General features: G+C 36.4%; 1 protein-coding gene across 1 annotated transcript; it reads right to left on the bottom strand.

Annotated features, from left to right (window-relative positions):
• Window positions 1-16,910: 16,910 nt before the first annotated feature.
• On the bottom strand, window positions 16,911-20,888 carry LOC141044569 (uncharacterized). Its single transcript, XM_073529296.2, has 8 exons — window positions 20,211-20,888; window positions 19,372-19,685; window positions 18,873-19,112; window positions 18,608-18,711; window positions 18,303-18,441; window positions 18,049-18,113; window positions 17,555-17,804; window positions 16,911-17,381 (listed from the first exon to the last, which is right to left on the bottom strand). Exons 1-8 carry the CDS (start codon window positions 20,296-20,298, stop codon window positions 17,316-17,318), a joined length of 1,266 nt encoding a protein of 421 aa, XP_073385397.2. The 5' UTR covers window positions 20,299-20,888; the 3' UTR covers window positions 16,911-17,315.

The raw sequence follows: 20,888 nt of genomic DNA on the forward strand, positions 1-20,888 counted from the left end.
GGGTAGCTTGAAGAACAAGCTAACTATGTAGCCTATATATAAAAAACTTGCCTTGTAAGCTGAGGCATGTGTCTTGAAAAGCCAACACATTTTAGAGGTCCTATAGAACATCGCCAAGTTGTCGTATTATATTGCATTTAGCTTGAAAATGCACCAGGCATCTAGTTGTCAAAGATAAAGGAAAAATTGTAACAACAAATAATCAATAACAGTAATCGGCTTTGATAATAATAACCAATAGCGGCAACCAGTAATCAATAATAGTAACCAATAATCAATAGCAGTAGCTAATAACTAGGAATAGTAACCAATAACCAATAGCGGTAACCAAAAGCTAATAGTAGTAACCAATATCTTGTAGTAGTAGCCAATAACAAGTAGTAAAAACTAATATCTAGTAACAATAACCAATATTCAATAGTAATAACCAATATCAAGTAGCAAAAACCAATATTCAGTAGTAATATCTAATATTCAGTAGCAAAAATCAATATCTAATAGTAATAATGAATATCCAGTAGCAATAACTAATATCCAATAGCAATAACCAATATCTAATAGCAAAAATCAATATATAATAGCAATAATCAATATCTAATAGCAAAAAACCAATATCTAGTAGTAATAATCAATATCCTGTAGCAAAAAGTAATATCTAGTAGCAAAAACTAAAATCCAATAATAAAACCCAATATCCTTCAAAAATACAAAACTTTAGCACTTAATTTCTTCCAATCCAACCATTGGATTGAGCTCAAAATTTTTGAGGAGCAAGATAATATTCTTAACTTCAAATAGATGATAATCACAAAAATGTGCTTAAGTGTGGATCAGCCTTCTTGTCCAATCTAAATGCTGAATTTCTAGTGCCAATTTCTTCTCATCAAACCATTCAATCAATCTCAAAATTCTCATATATAAAGCAAAAAAAGTCTACTACCCAAATACATAGCTTTCTTTCCAATCCAACTAGTAGATTGTAAGAAATCTTAAAAATCCTCACTAGACCTAAAATTCTACTTTTTCAGTCCTTGATCCACTTAAACCTCAATAACCCTCAATTCAACTATTAAATCTAGTTAAAATTTACAATACATATTAGATGCAACTATAACCATTAATCTACAAAATTTCACTTATAGATCTGTTATAAAACTCTTGAAATTGCCCAAAACATCAATCCTATTTTATTTCACAAAATCCAAGTCATCTAAAAACAAATTCAACTTTGTAAAGCTCTTACAAAGTCATTACAAATCCAAATCACACAAAAATGATGCTCATAGAAACCCTATCTAGTTTGCTTTCAAATCCTATTCTCTAATTAGCAAAAAAAATCCCCAAATTATTGTTAAGATTCAGTTTTGTACATTAAGGTCTGTTTTTAATCCATGTTCATAACTTGCCCTCGCTGGGTATCAATATCTAGTATTTCTAGGTAATTTTTGCTAAAATTTATTCTTAATTTCTTCCAAAAGATGTCTATATTATTTATTTTTTCAATCTATCTTATTTTATCTTATTTTTGGTCCTTCAAAGTAAGTAGAAGCTATTTTTTTAAAAGGACAGTATTACTACTAAAAGTTTTACTACCTTCCTATCTTTCATCTTTATTTTTTTTTTTACTTTATCTTTTACCTTGGTTCTTCTATAATAAGATTCATATTATTATCTTTGACCATATAATTGTATTACAACATGACAATGTAGCTCCTAGTTAGATAGTATATATAGAGGTAAGAATGAAGCTTTCTTCACTTTTGTTAATTCTTTTCTTGCTTCTAGTCTAGATTTAAGAGTTTCTAGTTTTGTTTTCTTTTAGAAATAGCCATTTTAATTTATTTTTAATATACATATTACTTTATTGCTATTTTGTAACTTTTCATTTAACATAGATTTTTTAGGTTTATGCATCTTCTTGTAATTCATGTCCTTCACAAATTGACAAGAGTACACTTATGATATTAGAGCTTTGTCTTCTCTTGATTAAGAGTAGATTATTTCTTATTCTTCATAAGACATAAGAGTATTAGAAGTTGTGGATTACCTTCTTCTAAACTAATATTATTTTTAGTATCTTCTTTGTTCTAAAGTCCCCTCTTTTGCTTGTCTTAAGCAATATTAGATATTTATTTTCTAAATATTATCATAGCAAAGCTTCTTGAAATGAAAAGTGCAATGACACAAATATAAGAGCAATTGAAGGAGTTAATGCTTGTGATGCATCAACTTAGTTTATTACCACAAGAAGCAACAAGAATGGCAAGAAGTGAAGATATAGATATGATTAGAGATGCTTCAACATCTGTATTCAATTATATCCCTTCTCTTATGGTGGAACACCCTTTTGGTATTAGAGAACCAAGAGTTGCCCTACTTGAGAAGTTTGATGGTATAAGCTCTAAGTTTTGAAGATTTATCAATCAACTACAATTTGTGATTGAACTTCAAATCCAAAGCTATCCAACTCTAAAATCACAAGTTAGATTCATTAGTATATTTCTTTCAAGTTTATAATCATCTTGGTTTTCATCTTTTTTTGAACAACAAGATCCAATATTGGATGATTTTGAAGATTTTTTAATAGAGTTTCAATCCATGTATGGAGAACATGATGTGACTTGTATTGCAACCAATAAGATCCATATTTTACAATAATGCAATCAATCTATAACATTATATGCTTCATAATTTTAACAACTTATAACTGATATCAAATAGGATGATGCTACACTTATTAACCAATTTCTCTATAGATTATAATATGAGGTAAAGAAATTGGTGGTCAATTTACTTGATCCTCAAACATTGAGTAAAATATTTGACTTTACTCTGAAGTGTGATAATTGACTTTTCAAATTTTGATGTGAAAGTTGAACAAGTGGACTTCAATGCCACTATAATTCAATGGCAATATTAATGCCTCTTCAATACATACATTCAAAAGTAGAAGATATATAAATTGATGTGGTATGTTTCAAATCTCTTATTGAGCAAGAAAAGATTTATCGCCGTTAGAAAGGATTGTACTTATATTATAGAGATTCTAAACACACTACTTAATATTATCCAAAGAAGCACTATAATTCTAAAATAAGGAGTATAAATATTAAAGAAGACAATATATCAAAAAACGAGTTTGTCCAACTACAATAAGGATTGTGCAAGTGAAACCTTATACAATATCTAATAAAGGTCCTATTCTCTTCTGAGAACCCTCTTCTTGTTTTATATTAAATATTATTTTAGGACCTATACATTACAAAACCTCTACCTTATTAGATTCAAGAGCCTCAATGTTTTTTAGATGAAGAATTTGCAAAAAGACTTAACATATCTTTAGTAAAGAAAACTAAATCTATTTACATCGAAGTCATAGATGGTCACTCGTTGTCTTCTAGAGATGTTACTTGCAAAATCCTTCCTATAGAAGTAATAACTAATGGTCATAATAGCTGTGTAGTATTTAATATCATTAGATTCCTCTCTAATTCAATTATTTAATATTTATTATAGTTAAAAAAATATAATCCTCGAGTAAATTAAATTTTTCATATTCTTGACTTTTCTAAAAGTATAACTAAGAGTATAGTTAATTAAGTAAAAAATCACAAGTCTAGTATAATTAAACTTATGTTTATAGGTGCAAGAGCTTTCTTGCATGCTACAAAAAAAGAATCACCTTGTGTCATTTATGCCACACCTGTTTCTAATGGTACAAAGACTTCAAGTGGTATTTCAAGCCAATATCAATATTTTTAAGATATATTAGAAAAAAAAATACAAATACTCTTTCAAAACATTATCTCTATGACTACTCAATTGACCTTCAAGAAGGAGCACACCCGCTGTTGTGTTGTAATACAACTATATGGTGAAAATATAAATGAAAAAGATTTTATTAATATTTAGTCAACTTAGATGTTAGAAACAATGGCCAATTCTAGTGCCAATATTCAAGGGCTAGTTAATGTCACCTCATTGTAAGTTATACCACCGTACATGACATCAGCAATATGCTCCATCGGCATCATCGAATCAAGTATCCTCCATACTAAGGAGACAACCAAGATCATTTTCTAATCCTACATAGAACAAGCCTAGTAGGTATGTACTGGTGGAGACTCCCAATATGCTTGATGGGGGTGCAAGAAGACTACTTCATTGTTTTTATTGTAGACATATTGGTCATTATGCTAGTAAATATCCCAATCCCAGAGCCAGTGATGATTACGCCCTATTGTGTGGAAATTACAAGCAGTCGGGGCATACTTATCGACAATGTAATGCTCCATTCAATTTCAATAATCGAGATCAGTAGATCCTAAGCCAAGAAAAAAAATTAAGGAGATAAATCGAGGTCTTCAAGATTCTCTAGTAAATCGGGTGGAATGTGTCTAAGCCGTTCTTACCAGGAGTCAACAAAAAGGAAAAGGACCAATTCAATATTTGGGTGAGCTTGATGCAAAGGGCCAATTTGATCAAATTACGGGGACATCCAATCCAGGTCCTGTTACAGGCCTCTTATCCAATATGAGATCTGACTCGGTTGGACAATCCAATGAGGTCCTGATGTTAGGGACATAGTCCTTAGAACCTTCTAGAGACAAGTTCATAGAAACCTTCTAGAGACAAGTTTCTAGAACCTTCTAGAAGCAAGTCTCTGGAACCTTCTAAAAGCTTCTTAGTTGGTAGAAGATGTTAGGAACATAGTCCTTAGAACCTTCTAGAGATAAGTTTCTAGAATCTTCTAGAGATAAGTTTCTAGAATCTTCTAGAAGCAAGTCTTTGGAACCTTCTAGAAGTTTCCTAGTTGATAGAAGTTGCTTGAGAAGCTTCCTAAATAGGGGTATATATCAAAATCGAGGCAGAAGAGTTCTTCAGTCTCGACAACACATCTCTTGGAGCTCTAGCTCACTTCTCTGGTCTTGTTCTTATATTCATCTGATTAATCTAGTTCTTTCCAGTTCTTCTTGAACTTCTTATTAGATCTCGAGTCTGTATTTTTGTGTCCGTGACAGTTTGTCAAGACTTCACTCACCTTAGATATCAGAGTTAGTTTCTTCCTCATTAGAGTGCGGATTACTCCTCTGCTTGGAAGTGTACTAGGATTTTAGAGGTTGCGGATTACCCTCCTCTAAACTGATACTTCTTTTGTTACAATATTGGAGTCTTATTCTTGTTCGAGAGAGTGGATTACTTCTTTTCTTGAAGCTCTTAAGGCATTTTAGAAGTTGCAAAGTACCCTCCTCTAAACCAATATTGTTTTCTTGTAGAGTCATTTGTGTCCTTCTCTTAGAATGGCCGGAGGCCAAGACATTAGTATGACGGAAAGTTCGGAGTCCAAGTTGGATGCTATCATGAATGCCCTTGCTACGTTATTGCAAAGAACTGCAGAGATTGAAGGAGTCGTGGCAAGGCTTCATAATAATGGAGCATCTGGAATGGCACAATCTAGGTTGCACCAGCCTCAAACTTCTACACTTGGAGAAGCAACTTTGCCTTAGGTTCGACAAGCACCGCTGGTTCTACAACATAAGGAGCCCCGAATTAGCCTTCCGAACAAGTTTGATGGTACGCGTTCGAAGTTTTGAAGATTCGTCAATCAAATCAGGTTAATAACAGTTTTACAGCCCGAACGCTATCCAACGGAGGAGTCACGTGTTGGGCTTGTTGGAACCTTACTTATAGGGTAAGCTCTATCATGTTTACTCCTTTGTTTGAGAAACAATCGTCCATACTAAACAACTTTGAAATCTTTTTGGAGGCGTTTGCGGAAGCATTTGGTGAACAAGATAAGGTTTGATGGGCTACAACAAAGATCCGGTCACTATGACAAGAGATGCGGTCTACATCAGTCTATGCATCAGACTTCAGGCAATTAGCATGTGACATCAATTGGGATGAAGAAGCGTTGATGACTCAATTCTATTGGGATTTAAGGGATGATATGAAGGATTTGCTGTTAACTCTTTCTGATCCACAAACGCTCAACGAAGCTATTAGCCAAGCTGTGAAGTGCGATAATTATCTATTCCAATGCCGCCAAGACCAACGATCAAGATAATATACGGTTTGCCACGCTCCAACTATGTCGGCAAGCAGCGTGAATTCACATTCAGAGGTAGAAGACATGCAAATTGATGCGATACGTGTCAAATCCCTTACTCTAGAAGAAAAAAAACGGCGTATGGAAGAAGGTATATGCTTGTATTGCGGTAAAGAAGGCCACAGAGTTGGAAACTGCCCCAAGAAGCAAAATCGACGTTTGTTCACGAAAACGAGGATGCCCAGCCACAATAGGAACCGTGCGGCTGGACAGTGAAATATCGCAACAACAACCAGGTTCCTTTCTTTCCACTCAACTTGTCCTTTGCTTTACAATCCCTTTACTTATTGGCCCTCAGAAACTGAGAATCTTAGCATTATTAGATTCAGGAGCATCTGCTTGTTTCTTAGACAAAGAATTCGCGAAGTGTCATAAGATCCCTTTAGTACAAAAGTCCAAACCTATTCACATTGAGGTCATAGATGGGCGACCTTTATTTTCTGGTAGTGTTACCCATGAATCAAAACCTATAGAAGTGACGTTTAAGGGCCATAGTAGTCATATTATTTTCAATATTATTAGAACCCCATTAAATCCTGTTATTCTTGGTCTTTCCTAGTTGGAAAAGTATAATCCATCCATAGATTGGAGGTTGTGGAAGATGACCTTTTCCACAAAACTACCCAAGAGCAAGCCTAGTAGAAAACCCCGAATAGAGAAATCCTTATTCATTGGAGTAATAGCGTTTATAAGATCATCTAAGAAAGGCACACCGTTTGTCATTTATGCGGCTCTAACTATCGGGGAAAAGATCTCGACAACAAGTTTACCTGAGCAATATAAGGATTTTAAAGACGTGTTTCAAAAGAAGAATGTAAACATGCTACCGGAACACCGACCATATGATTGCACCATAGACTTACAGGAAGGAGCACAACCGCCTTTTGGCCCAATCTATAATCTATCGTAGACGGAGTTGGCGGAGTTGCAAAAGTACATCGACGAGAATCTAGCCAAGAACTTCATCCGTCATTCAAAATCGTCAGCTGGAGCACCCATCTTATTTGTGAAGAAGAAAGATAGCTCATTGCGGATATGCATGGACTATCGAGGCCTCAACAAGGTAACAAAGAAGAATCGTTATCCGTTACCCTTGATTTTTGGTCTCTTAGAACAACTTGGATGTGCAAGGATCTTTACAAAAATTGATCTAAGAGGAGCTTACAACCTCGTACAAATCAAGGAAGGAAATGAGTGGAAGACAGCGTTCCCTACAAGGTATGGCCATTTTGAGTATAATGTCATGCCCTTTGGTCTTACCAATGCTCCAGCGGTCTTTCAACATATGATGAATGATATTTTCCGAGAGCACCTTAACGATTTTGTTGTTATCTATTTGGATGATATTTTGATATTCTCCAAAAATAAGGAAGAGCATGAAAAGCACGTTCGTTTGGTCTTGGAGAAACCATGCCACTGAGGACTATATGCCAAGTTAGAGAATTGTTTATTTCACCAAATAGAGATGGAGTTTTTGGGGTTCATTGCGACTTGAAGATGGACCCTAAGAAGGTAGAAGCAATCGTCTCTTGGGAGGTTCCGAAGACGGTTAGAGACGTACAATGCTTTCTTGGTTTTTCCAACTTCTATCGAATCTTCATCAAGAATTATTCTTAAGTTGCTGCTCCTCTCACTCGGTTGACATGCAAGGATAAGCTGGAAAGGAGACCTCTAGCGGAGAAGGCGTTTCAAGACCTGAAGACGACATTTACTACGGCTCCAATCTTAGTACATCCAAACTTTACAAAGGCCTTTTATTTACAAACTGATGCTTCGGATTTTGCTTTGGCAGCTGTACTTTCACAAATGAGAGAAGACAAGAAGCTCCATTCGGTTGCATTCTATTCTCGAAAGTTCTCTGCAGTTGAAATCAATTATGAGATCTACGATAAGGAACTTCTTGCTATAGTGGATTCTTTCCAAGAATGGCATCACTTTCTTGAAGGACCTGCACACCCAGTGACCATATACACAGATCACAAGAATTTGGAGTATTTCATGTCGGCTCGAGTTCTAAATCGACGTCAAGCTCGGTGGAGTATGTTGCTATCTAGGTTCAATTTTGTTATCACTTATCGACCTGGAAAGCAACAAGGACTATCTGATGCCTTATCAAGGAGATCGTATCTTGTACTAAAGGCTGGAGAAGCAGCGTTTGATCAACAATATATGATATTATTGAAGCCAGAGCAATTTCAACTTTGCGCTACTATTATGCCAATTGATGCTGACTTCCTGAATCAGGTACGTGCCATGACCATTGAAGATTCAGTAGCCATTCATATCAAGTAGCATGCCAATGACAACAAGTTCAAGGTGGAAGGCGATCTTTTATACTTTGAAGAGTGGTTGTATATTCCAAAAGGACCAACACAACTCCGAGTTCTTCAATCTCGCCACGATTTTCCAGCTGCGGGATATTTTGGATTCAACAAGACCTTGGAGCTTATTTCTCGAGATTTTTGGTGGCCCCAAATGTGGAAGGATGTGAAAGATTTTGTCCTCTCCTGCGACATCTTTTCAAGATCCAAGAATCCTCGACATTGCCCTTATGGACATCTATAGCCATTGTCGATTCCACGTCGACCATGGTCTTCAATTTCCATGGACTTTATCATGGACCTGCTATCATCGAACTCATTTGACAGCATCTTCGTCATGGTAAATCGGCTTACAAAGATGGCACACTTTGTCCCTTACAAGAAGACATCGTCCAGTGAAGTCACAGTAAGGCTCTTTCTCGATAATGTGTATCGATATCATGGACTACCAGATGATATTGTATCAGATCGAGGAACCCAGTTCGTATCAAAGTTTTGGAAATCTCTCTTTGAGATATTGAAGGTGGATATCAAGCTTTCTTCGGCTTTTTATCCTCAAACTGACGGCCAAACAGAATGGATGAACCAAGTCTTGGAACAATACTTACAATGCAGCATCAACTATCAGTAAAACGATTGGACCACATATTTGTCGCTAGCCGAGTTTGCATATAACAACACCTTCTATGCGTCGACTCAATACACACCATTCTTTTCGAACTATGGATATCATCCGAAGCTTGATTTATTGAGTCCGTCAACAAATAACAATCCAACAGCTGAAAGATTTGCGAAACAACTATTAGAGCTTCAAAATACTTTGAAGCTTCAATTACAATCCGCTCAAGAATCCTACAAGGCGTCTATAGATAGATTTCAGAATCAAGCACCTACTTTCAAAATTGGAGATAAAGCATGGCTTCTTCGACAGAATATCAAGACCAAGCGACCATGTGATAAGTTGGACTATCAAAGATTGGGACCATTTATCATCCAAAAGCAAATCAAACTAGTGGCGTACCGTTTGGAATTACCAGCTTCTATGAAGGTACATCCAGTCTTTCATGTTACTCTGTTGGAGCCTTATCGAGAGTCGTCTTTTCCTGGAAGAGTGCAATGTCCGCCACCTAGTATTGAGTTCGAGAACCATGAGGAATATGAGGTTGAAAAGGTGCTAGATTCATGGCGAAGGTGGGGCAAGTTGGAGTATCTTGTTCATTGGTGCGGCTACGACATTAATGAGCAAACGTGGGAGCCAGCTAAAAATCTCGCCAATGCAACGCAAAAGGTATAGGAGTTTCATCAACAACATCCTTATAAACCTAAGTCGGTTTGACAATAACTTCTTTCTGAAGCTTGCTCACCCAAAAATATAAGAAAGGGAGAGAGCACTACCAAAATTCGTAGTTGATGTAGTTATTTTCTCCAAGATAAAATAGAATTTTTTTAGTAGCCATAGTTTGGTGTTTTGATATGGATAGCCAAGAGATAGATACTATGCCAGTCAGATTATCTCAACCGACTAGCTCACGAAGGCGACCCCGAGATGAAGAACTGCCTACACCACGATGACAACGAAGGATACCGAGTAACCGATCACTGGTGATTGTATTTGAGTCCGAGCCTGCTTACGATGGTCAATCAGAAGGCTTGTTTGTAGGACAATTTCACAATGAGGACACGGAAGTTCATCCTTGGTCAGAAGTTGAAGGAGTGGGCCACTATCATTGGCTTCAAGGGCCGATGAACCACTTGCCTCGTGAACAACAGTTAGAGTTCATAGCATACCTGGTCGTCCTTAGAACCTTCTAGAGACAAGTTTATAGAAACCTTCTAGAGACAAGTTTCTAGAACCTTCTAGAAGCAAGTCTTTGGAACCTTCTAGAAGTTTCCTAGTTGATAGAAGTTGCTTAAGAAGCTTCCTAAATAGGAGTATATATCGGAATCAAGGTTGAAGAGTTCTTCAGTCTTGACAATACATCTCTTGGAGCTCTAGCTCACATCTCTGGTGTTGTTCTTGTATTCATCTGATTGATCTAGTTCTTGCCAGTTCTTTTTGAACTTCTTGTTAGATCTCGAGTCTGTATTTCTGTGTCCGTGACACCCGATTATGGAGGCTTCAGTTCCATTTCAAGCTATTCCATTCTCTATGCCATTTTGGAGAAACGTTCTTTCCGTGGAAAGATCCTCTTAGAAAAGGGAATTCCATAGAAGCGCGGTTTGCTGTTCCAATTTGGAGTCGAGGGCGGAAGAGTAGGGGACCTCACGGAGTTAAAAAAAAAAAAAAAAAAAAAAAAAAAAAAGAGGAAAAGAAAGATGGCATTCAAGGAGATTAGGGGATTTTGGGGTTGGAGAGCTAGCTTCAAGCTCCTTCAAAAGGTGTAAGACTTAGTTTTAGAGGGTTCGGGAGGACTTTGCAATTGTTGTTCAAAGTCAGTGTTTGTATTGGTGATTTGGATTTTTTGCAATAAAGTTAGGGTTAGTACTCTTGACTATTTTCTAAAATTAGAGAAATATTTGTAGTTGAAATTTTAGAAGTATCTAGTTGGTTGAGTATGCCAAGTGCTTGCAAAAATTTGTATTAATCTAATGGTACGGATAGAGGATATTTGATCATTAATGTAAAGAGGTATCAGAAGTTGGCAGATTGGGGTTGTTTAGGGTTTCTGCAATATTTGGAGATCTACTTGCTGGAATAAGGTGAATTTTAGCATGTTAAGTCGAGGACTTAAAAGAGGAGCTGCACACAAATTTTTAATGAGAACTAACAAATGAAAAAGGAGAAATTGTAATTCAAAGTTCGTCATCAACTTTCTAAGCAGTGGTCAAGGGACATCAGTGTAGATTTACAGCGTTTTCTTGCAATCTGTAAGTTGGATTGGATTGAAACTTCTTGAACATTTAAAAGACTTTCAAAGACACTAGTGGTAGAAGTTTTACAACAATCAAACAATCAGATTGAGAATAACAGCTTGACGAAGCTTGCTATCTAGGATTAGGGTTTAAAAATTAAAAAATTAAAAATTAAAAATTAAAACAAAAGAATAATACTAATAAAAAATAAAAATAAAACTAACAAATAAAAAAAGAACTTGTGCTTATAATATCTTGAAGTTATTAAAAATAGTATTTCTAAGTACTTTGTATTGGGATTAAACTTTTACATTGAAATCCGAAATAGTTTACATTTAGATAGTTGAAATCTACTAGAATACTTAGATACTTGCAAAACATTGTTTCATCTTCCACAACGAGATGCCTGGTGCATTTTTAAGCAAGATAGCACGTAATACAATACTGCCATTTGGACCAATCTACAATTTATTGTAAAATGAGTTGGTCAAACTCAAGTAGTATATTCAAGAGAATCTAGCCAAGAACTTCATATGCCATTCTAAATCTCCAATAGGAGATCAAATTCTATTTGTGAAGAAAAAATATGGATCATTATGGATGTGTAATGATTATCAAGGATTCAACAAGATTACCATCAAAAACAAGTAACTACTACTTTTAATATTTGGATTACTTGATCAATTGAATCAAGCTAAGATCTATATAAAAATAGATCAATAAGAAGCATGCAATCTGGTATGCATAAAAAAAAAGTTGAATAGAAGACCACATTTAAACTAGGTATGGATATTTTGAATATAATATCATGCCTTTTGGACTTAGGAATTCACCAAAAACTTTTCAACATCTTATGAATGATATTTTTTAAGACTTTTTAGACAATTTTATTGTCTGTTATGTAGATGACATCTTGATCTTTTCTAAGAACACAAAAGAACATGAACTTCATATTCATCGTATGTTACAAAAATTAAAAGATGCAAGAATCTATGCCAATATATAAAAGTATATATTCCACACTACTTAAATTGACTTTTTAGGTTATATCATTTCAAAAAATTGACTTATGATGGACTCTAAGAAAGTTCAAACTATTATGAATAGAAAGATCTTCAAAAGGTCCATGAAGTCCAATGTTTTTTGGAATTTGCCAATTACTATTGAATCTTCATCAAGGACTTCTCTTGAGTTGCAGCTTCACTTACATATTTTACTTGTAAAGACAAACTTCAATAGAATTAAGAAGTAGAAGCAACATTTGAAGCTTTAAAGACAACTTTTATTTTTGCACCAATTTTGTATCGTGTTGACTTTTATAAGATATTATTTATGGAAATAAATGCATCAAACTTTGCTTTAGGTGTCATATTATCATAAATAGAATAAATGATAAACTTCACCTAATAGCTTTTTATTCTGAAAATTTTTTAGTAGCCCAGATTAATTATGAGATCTATGATAAAGAGTTTTTTGCAATTGTGGATTCTTTTCAAGAATGGAATCATTATCTAAGAGATGCTTCTAATCCAGTCACTATGTATACTGATCACAAGAACCTCAAGTATTTTATGTCATCTCATATTTTGAATTGTTGCTAAACTCATTGAAGCATGTCTTTGTCAAGATTTGAGTTCAATATAACTTATCGACTAGGAAAACAACAAGGTTTATCCAATGTCTTTTTTAGACATTCTTATTTTATACTTAAAGAAAAAAATATAGCTTTTGATTAACAAAGAATAATTTTATTGAAGCCAAAACTATTTCATTTTGAAGTAGTGAAATCAATATTGATTGTTGATTTAATTTTTCTCAAATAAATTCAATCAAGTATGTCTTTTGATCTTCTTATTCATGATATCAAGAATACTTCTTCTAAGTCTTGTGATACTTCTAAATTTGAGTTCAAGAACAATCTACTTTATTTCAAAAGATGCTTATATGTATCAGAAGAAGAAGCACGTTTATATGTTCTTCAAGCACATCACAATTTTCCAGCAGTAGGACATTTTGGATACAACAAGATCCTCGACCTAATATCTAGAGATTTTTGGTGGCTACAAATGTGGAAGTCTATAAAAGACTTTGTTTAATTGTGTGAAATTTGTTCATGGTCAAAAACTCTTCGGCATTGACTTTATGGACTTCTGCAACCATTAGTTATTCTAGAACAACCATGGTCTTCTATTTCTATGGATTTTTATTACGAATCTTCTAATCTTACGATCATTTGATTCTATATTTGTGTTGGTAGATTATTTTACCAAAATAGCATATTTTATACTATACATAAAATCTATTACACTTGAAAAAATTACAAAGATTTTTCTTGATATATCTATTAATATCATGGATTATCGGAAGATATTATATTAGATAGAAGGACTCAATTTGCATCAAGATTTTGGAGTACTCTTTTTAATATTTTAAAGGAGGACATAAAGCTTTCTTTGATCTTTCATCCTCAAACTAATGGATAGACTGAGCGTGTAAACCAAGTTTTGGAGCAATACTTAAGGTATAAGATCAATTATTAATAAGAAAATTAGAGAATCCTCTTATTATTGGCAGAGTTTGCTTATAATAATACAATGCATTCTTCTATACAATAAACATCTTTCTTTACCAATTATAATTACCATCTACGACATGATACTTTTGACTTTTTAAAAGTTAAAATCCTATGGGAGAAGGTTTGGCAAATCATTTGTTAGAGCTACATACAACAATAAAGGTACAATTAAAAGAAGCTCAAGAATAATAAAAGATCAACGGGGATGTCTATCAAAAGGAATAACCACAATTGAATGTACGTTACAAGGTATGGTTGCTTCATCATAATATTAAGACTACTTGTCTTTGTGATAAGTTGGACTACCATAGGTTTGGATCTTTTTCTATTTGTAGACAAATCAATCTAGTTGCTTATTGATTACATCTATCAGAGGGAATGAAGATCCATCGTATCTTTTGCATATTTCTTCTTAAATCATACAAGGCTATGAACTTACCAAGAAAAAGACAAGCTCTGCCTCCTTCCATAGAAGTAGACAATAATGAAGAGTTCAAAGTAGAAGAAGTTCTAAAGTCAACACGATGCTGCAATAAATTAGAATATCTTGTCCATTCATGTAGATATGATATTAGTGAATGCACATGGGAGCCAATAAAGAATCTTCTAAATGTAGCAAAGGCGAAAGAGGATTTTTATCAACGACATGTATCTAAATTAAGTTGAAGAATAATAAGTCTTTGTTATAAAAGAAACAAGGTCAAAGGAAGATTGCATTCTATCTTCTATCTTTCTTTGTAGCTTCCATGTATTTATGACACTAAGGAGACGAAGAACCAACAACCAACAGATTCAACTCAAGAGCTTTCATTTGTAAACTTACCAGACGAGACATTGAAATTGTCACAACCTTCAAGATGACAAAATCAAGATGAAGATCTTCAAGAATGACATGTCTTTCCTTAAATAGATGGCAAGATACAATGTGTTTGGTATCACGACTTTGGAAGAGACTCCTAATGTTTGGTGATTTTATTAAAAGTAGAAACAACTCTTAATGATATTTCAAATGTTTTCTTTGAAGGAAGTTATAAAGGCTTCAACAAAATCCAAATAATAAGGTGGTCTTCTTGCCTTGGTATGGGATACTATCGATGGCTGAGAGGGCCTATCAACTATCTTCAAAGAAAACAAAGATCGGAGTATGTTGCAAATATAATTCACTGCATCTTGGATTTTCTCAACATATGAAGATAGCTCCTTGTGGAACTCATCCTTAAAAGGAGGGGAGGTAATATTATGGATATACACATGTAAATCAATAATTACCTATATGATTAAATAAAATTAAGTTAAAGTATGTTAATTCCATAATATCCTCTATAAAAGCTTCCTAGAAGCTTTATAGATACCACTTTGACTTTATAAATGTCTATAATTGACTTTTTAGATTAAAAACGTGGTCAACAAATTGGCCATGTACTACATATATTAGGTAGCTTGAAGAACAAGCTAACTATATGGCCTACACATAAAAAACTTGCCTTGTAAGGTAAGGCATGTGTCTTGCAAAGCCAACACATATTAGGGATCCTATAGAATATCACTACATAGATTTTAGTTAGATAGTATATATAAAAGCAAGAGTGAAGCTTTCTTCATTTTTGTCAACTCCTTTTTTGCTTTTAGTTTAGTTTTAAAAGTCTAGTTTCTTTTTCTTTTAGTAATAGCGATTCTAGTTTCTTTTTAATATATATATTACTTTATTGTTATTTTGTAACTATTATTTTAACTCAAATTTTCTAGGTTTATGCATCTTTTTGTAGTTCATGTCCTTGACAAAAGGAGAAGGATAAAATACTTATATGTGAATCATGTATTATTGGCAAGGCCCATAGATAGCCTTTCTTACACAAGCACAAGCATGCCAATGGTATTTTAGATGTAATAGTATTGATCTTGGTTATTTTGATATATTTAGATTTAATGGTGTCAAAAGATTAATTGTGTAGATTGATAAATATTCAAGCTATTGTAGCCTTGTATTTCTTCAATCTAAAGACCAAGTACATATTGCTTATAAGACTTATAAAGTAGAGGCATAAAGATAAATTTAAAGAAACATAAAAAAAATTCTTATTAATCAAGGCATTGAATTCTTGAATAGTAATCTTGGTTTTCACTTCAAAGGCTTTTAACACATTTTATTTGTAAGAAATGATGCCTATCATGTTTTCATAATATACCTTATTTTTGTAACACAATGTAAAAATTGCCTTTGATCTAGAATTCATGGTATTTGCTAGAAGATAAGATGGTAATATCTCCAAGGCCTTAGAAGCATCACAATTTTTGCCAAGGTCTAAGTTTAACATCTCTCAACTTGTAGTAAACTTCAAAGTCCAAAGATTGACAAAGAAAGAAATGATTGTGCTCTCTAGTACTCATACAATCAACAAGACTGCATGCCACCACATTGACAATAGGATTTACTATTATCTAAGCAAGTTTGGAGTAGATCTTAACATCATTGCCAATCTCGTCAGGAAGATGAAGAAGAAATGTTGCTCTTTTGGACTTCAAAAGTGCATTGTCAACTTGTACACCAACATTTGTATAAAATTTGACTCCAAATACTCTAGCAACTTAGTAGCTAAGAGGGGCATGTTAGTTTTGGACCAAGTGTTGTTGAATGATGTGTCAATGCACCCTTTAGTTTAAAAGAATCAAAACCAAGCAACCTGCTTTACAACCTTCACGAAGGCCATAGTTTTACAAAGGCCATAGTTAAGATGGGCATCAGAGTCCTTCAGGTGACCAAAGCAAAATCTGCAAAAATTGCAGATTCATGAACAAATAGGTTGATTAAAAAGTCATTATTAACTTCTATTATAATATACAATGTTGATCAATCATTGGAAAACTAACTGAATTCAATTTAAAGAAAATGGAATTAGATTTTTGTTCAGTTGACAGAAAATAATACATTCCTACGCACAGGTGATTCATCCCAGCCAAGAGTAATTTGATTCGCAAAGTCTAACTTCACTCTTCATGTTGTTATAAAAGTTTGAAAGATTGAATTACTGCTTGATTGTGCTCAGCAGATACGAACGATGAAATTGAACGATTTGATTGATATTGAGACACTGAAAACCATATTCAGGAGATGTGCTGAACAGTGCTCGCAGCGTCACCAATGACAACAGAGCACCAGAATCAATATGGCTTTTGATCCCTGAATGCTATATTCACCTTACATTCAGATGTACGGTTTCTTTAGTCCAATTATTTATTTATTTATTTATTTATTTTTATTTTTTATTCTTTACTGCGACCAATAATTATCACTCCAGTTCACTAACTCTGTACAACTGCTGTTGTTGCAGCCGCTTGGGAACACTCGTTCCACTCTATCTTACAAGTCATCACGGCTTTATACAACTTAAAGGCTTCAATTCCTCACGTGACATGATTATCAAGTATATGCTCAATAACCAGGCCCAGCACCATCCGCTTATTTCTTGCTCGTTTGCAACACTGATGTGAGCCAGGCGTCTTTCAACTCAGGCCAATCGAATTTCTGAGCACAAAAATTTAACACGCCATGTTAAGCGTGTACTTCGACTCTCATCAATGTATATGAAATCAAAGTTCGAAAAATGCGATATCGTGGTCCAGCTAAACTAACTTGTTTATTTTTTAATGCTGTTAACCGAAACTAATGTGTTGCATGCTTGAAAAAAGTTGGAATACCTTCAGATGCTTTGCCAATCGCAGCACAGAATGATTCGAGATTGTTCCTGGTGAAGGGATAACAATGCGCTCGAATCTCCCTTCAGCCGAAGGCACCACCCGAGCTCGAATTGGTCGATCACCTCGTCGACCTGGCTGCTTGTATACAAAATGGTATACTTTTCCCGGTGGGTACAGCCTTTGTGCCTCCTCATCCTTCTTAGATTGACGCGTTTGCTTCAACCAGAATGTGAAGTACACGAAAATACTCCTGCAAAGCCTAAGTACTTAACCCAGTGCTCATACAACTAGCACACAAAAGACAGTCAAATTCAGCGAGAGAGCGAGAAAGAGTGGGAAGCGAGATCTTTTAGCCTATGTACATTGTCTAATTCATTTCGATGCCTTCAAAAACCTTTACAATCACAAAGCTGAAAATAATGATTAGCAAAACACCCAATGGGATGATATCTTCAGTTGGACCAAGGCTTCTGAAAGTGATGTCAGGTACTTACAACGGCAACGTCACAAGAAAAACTCGCTTCACAGACTTGGTTGATGCTCTGGGCAAGAAATCGTCCTGCTCACTCACAGAATGACAATGTCAGAATGGCTGCTTTGAGATGCACACCATCATATCAAGCTTTAGCTTCCCTCTGTTCTGCACAATGAGCTGTTCTCAAAACGATTCCATTGTGGAAAGACTAGCCTGGTATATCACGCTGTTAACGTATGGAGCGTACTTCAAGGCCAGATCGACTGACATCACCCGCGGCGGAGCGAACAGAATCGCTCGAATCTCGCGTGGGTCAGCCAATCCTACCAGCTCTGGACTCTTCACCAACATCATGATGAATAGAGCAGCCACTCCAGCTCCAAGTGAGTGCCCTACGATTGTTAGCCGGTACCTGCAGACACTCACACCCCCTGAGAGCTCGTCGGTGCAGCTCTGCAATCATGCGATAGTGCGGCAGAACAGTGAACCACCTCAGTGCTCTTTCGGACAATCACTCAGAAAGGATCTCATTCCACAACATTCTCACATCGTGCGCAGCCAGATTTCACGGAGCTTACCCTTTGTTGGATCGGAGTTGCTCCTTCAGAACGGGAGCCACATGTTCCGTCGCCCACTCGGCAGCTTCGGACATACCATGATGCACAAAGCCCTCCTCATATGGCTGCAAGCGAATTCGCAAAGAACCTTCAACCGGGTCCCACTCAACCACAGACCAAGTTCACTTACCAAAATCATGCACCCAATCAGAGCATACCATTTCTGAAAATCTGGAAACATCGCTCTTGCAATTGTTCATGCACACGCTCCTTGCAAAATCCGTACCTTCTCTCCCTTCCTGTTCTTCAGTAGCACAACGTAGTCACGGCGATGCAGGAGGTTGAGGCCTCGGATGTACATGCTCACTTCCTTATATCGGTGATCCACGTATATGAAGTAGGGCGGACACGCCCGGGGGGCCTTGGGTCTATGCAAGTCAACGACAAATCTACTATCAAACTGAGGTTCATGCTCACGTATGGGTTTTATCAAACCATCAATATCATTACCATATGCACCCAGTATCTGCAGAGAGGCATTCAACGATTGTACATTGAAAAACTCGATTAGAAAGTGAAATCTGACTCTTCTGCTTCATCCTGCTTGGGGAGACTAATCACGCTCCATGCGTCCCTCAGAAGATGCAACTGGAAGTCATGAGGAAACAATACCAGTTCACAGACACTTAGAATCTTTACTCTCCTACATGATCCAGATTAGGAGTCTGAGATTTCAGAATACTTCCGATGTTAGTATCAGGGTAAACACGACAGCCATGGCTCACCCGCACACAATGACGAAATATGTCCCTGACTTCAACCACTGGTGCTCTCGAAAATCCTTGAGAGTCTAGAGAACCTTGCCAGAATACTCGATTTTTCCATAATTTGCTATTTCTGCCTCCGACGAGATCTTCATCCCAACTTGCTTCCTCTTGTCGCCTGCTTTCTGCTTTCGTACTAAAGTATTGTCTCAAAGACTTGCCGAGCTTCATCTTCTGCGCTCGCTTGTGTGGGGAGGTTTTCTTTGTATCCACTGCTCGGGCTTCTGGATCCCCTACGTGCACCAGAAACTGGTTACTTGGACCTTCCTCTGTCCCTGCGCCAAGTCAATGTCAGCAGAATACTCGCAAAGGGGAGTGCAGTTTTAGTACCTCTATTTCAATTCATATCACGAACTCGCCCACAATAAAAAGCCGATACTCATCACTCCGACATTGCAAGAAACTGGATCGCATAATCTCTCCTAACCCATGAAAGATTGACACATCTCGACAAAGCCGACTTCACACGCACTGCATTCTCATTAATAAGCAAGTCGGCACGATTTGTTTCCTTTCTCCCTCATGACCACAAATTTGGGACGCATTTCTGCAAATCATCGATTTTGATCTAATCCTCGAACATTGCACAGCTTCTTCTGTTTCAGAGTTGCTCCAGATGCGTCCTCAACCTCGACGCGAACCTCACCACTACCCGCACGAGCCTCTCGTTGCTCACGTCCGAACTTGAGCTGCACGAAGACCTTTCCGTGCAAGTGGAATTGGGAAAACCCAACCCAAACGAACCTGTATTCTACAATTGCCAATTCATGACACTCACCTGCTGCATAGCATTGAATTACCTGCCTCATGCTTTCTCAACGATCCATAAGTAAGTACGCAGCTGCATGACTCGGAGCACGGTAGATGAAACCACCTCGACGGCTCCATCTGCCACGCCTGCAGGGGCACACCTCTGGATCCCAGGATGCCACATTTTCCGTAACGGAGAATGATAAACAAGGCAGACCATGGGCTTCAGAAGCCAGTTTCTCTCGGATAAAAACTCGTTAAAAAGCTTGCAAAAACAACCGCGGAACCTTGTATTATTCTGGAAACAGACGCCAAATCCAGATTCTGCTCTGCCAGTGCGCAAAGTGGTGCCCACGGACGCAGGCATGCTAACAATCATGCCACGGAGAGAGCACCATGGAGCAGAAGCTGGAACGTTTCCATGTGCGTAGGAGTGGATTTGAAGTTGTACCTAAAGTTGCTTCTCAACCACAGTTAGCGACGAAACACTCCAGAAGCAGGCGGCGGTGAGCACGCAATCCTGATCTCCCCCTGCACAATCCAGAACCCAGTGCAGAATCCAGCTCCACTCAACTGGCTTCCGGTGTGAGGCAGTGTGAGCACAGCAAGCAGAGGTGCAATGCCGTGAGCTACAACTCCACTGAACACAATCCTGGTCCACCATTCCCATTGCATACGTAGCTGGAATTCACTCTCCTCGTGTAACTCTGTGCCTTGAGATCATCAGT

Source organism: Physcomitrium patens, chromosome 20, assembly GCF_059467195.1.
Source record: "Physcomitrium patens ecotype Gransden chromosome 20, ASM5946719v1, whole genome shotgun sequence".
NCBI classification, from domain to species: domain Eukaryota; kingdom Viridiplantae; phylum Streptophyta; class Bryopsida; order Funariales; family Funariaceae; genus Physcomitrium; species Physcomitrium patens.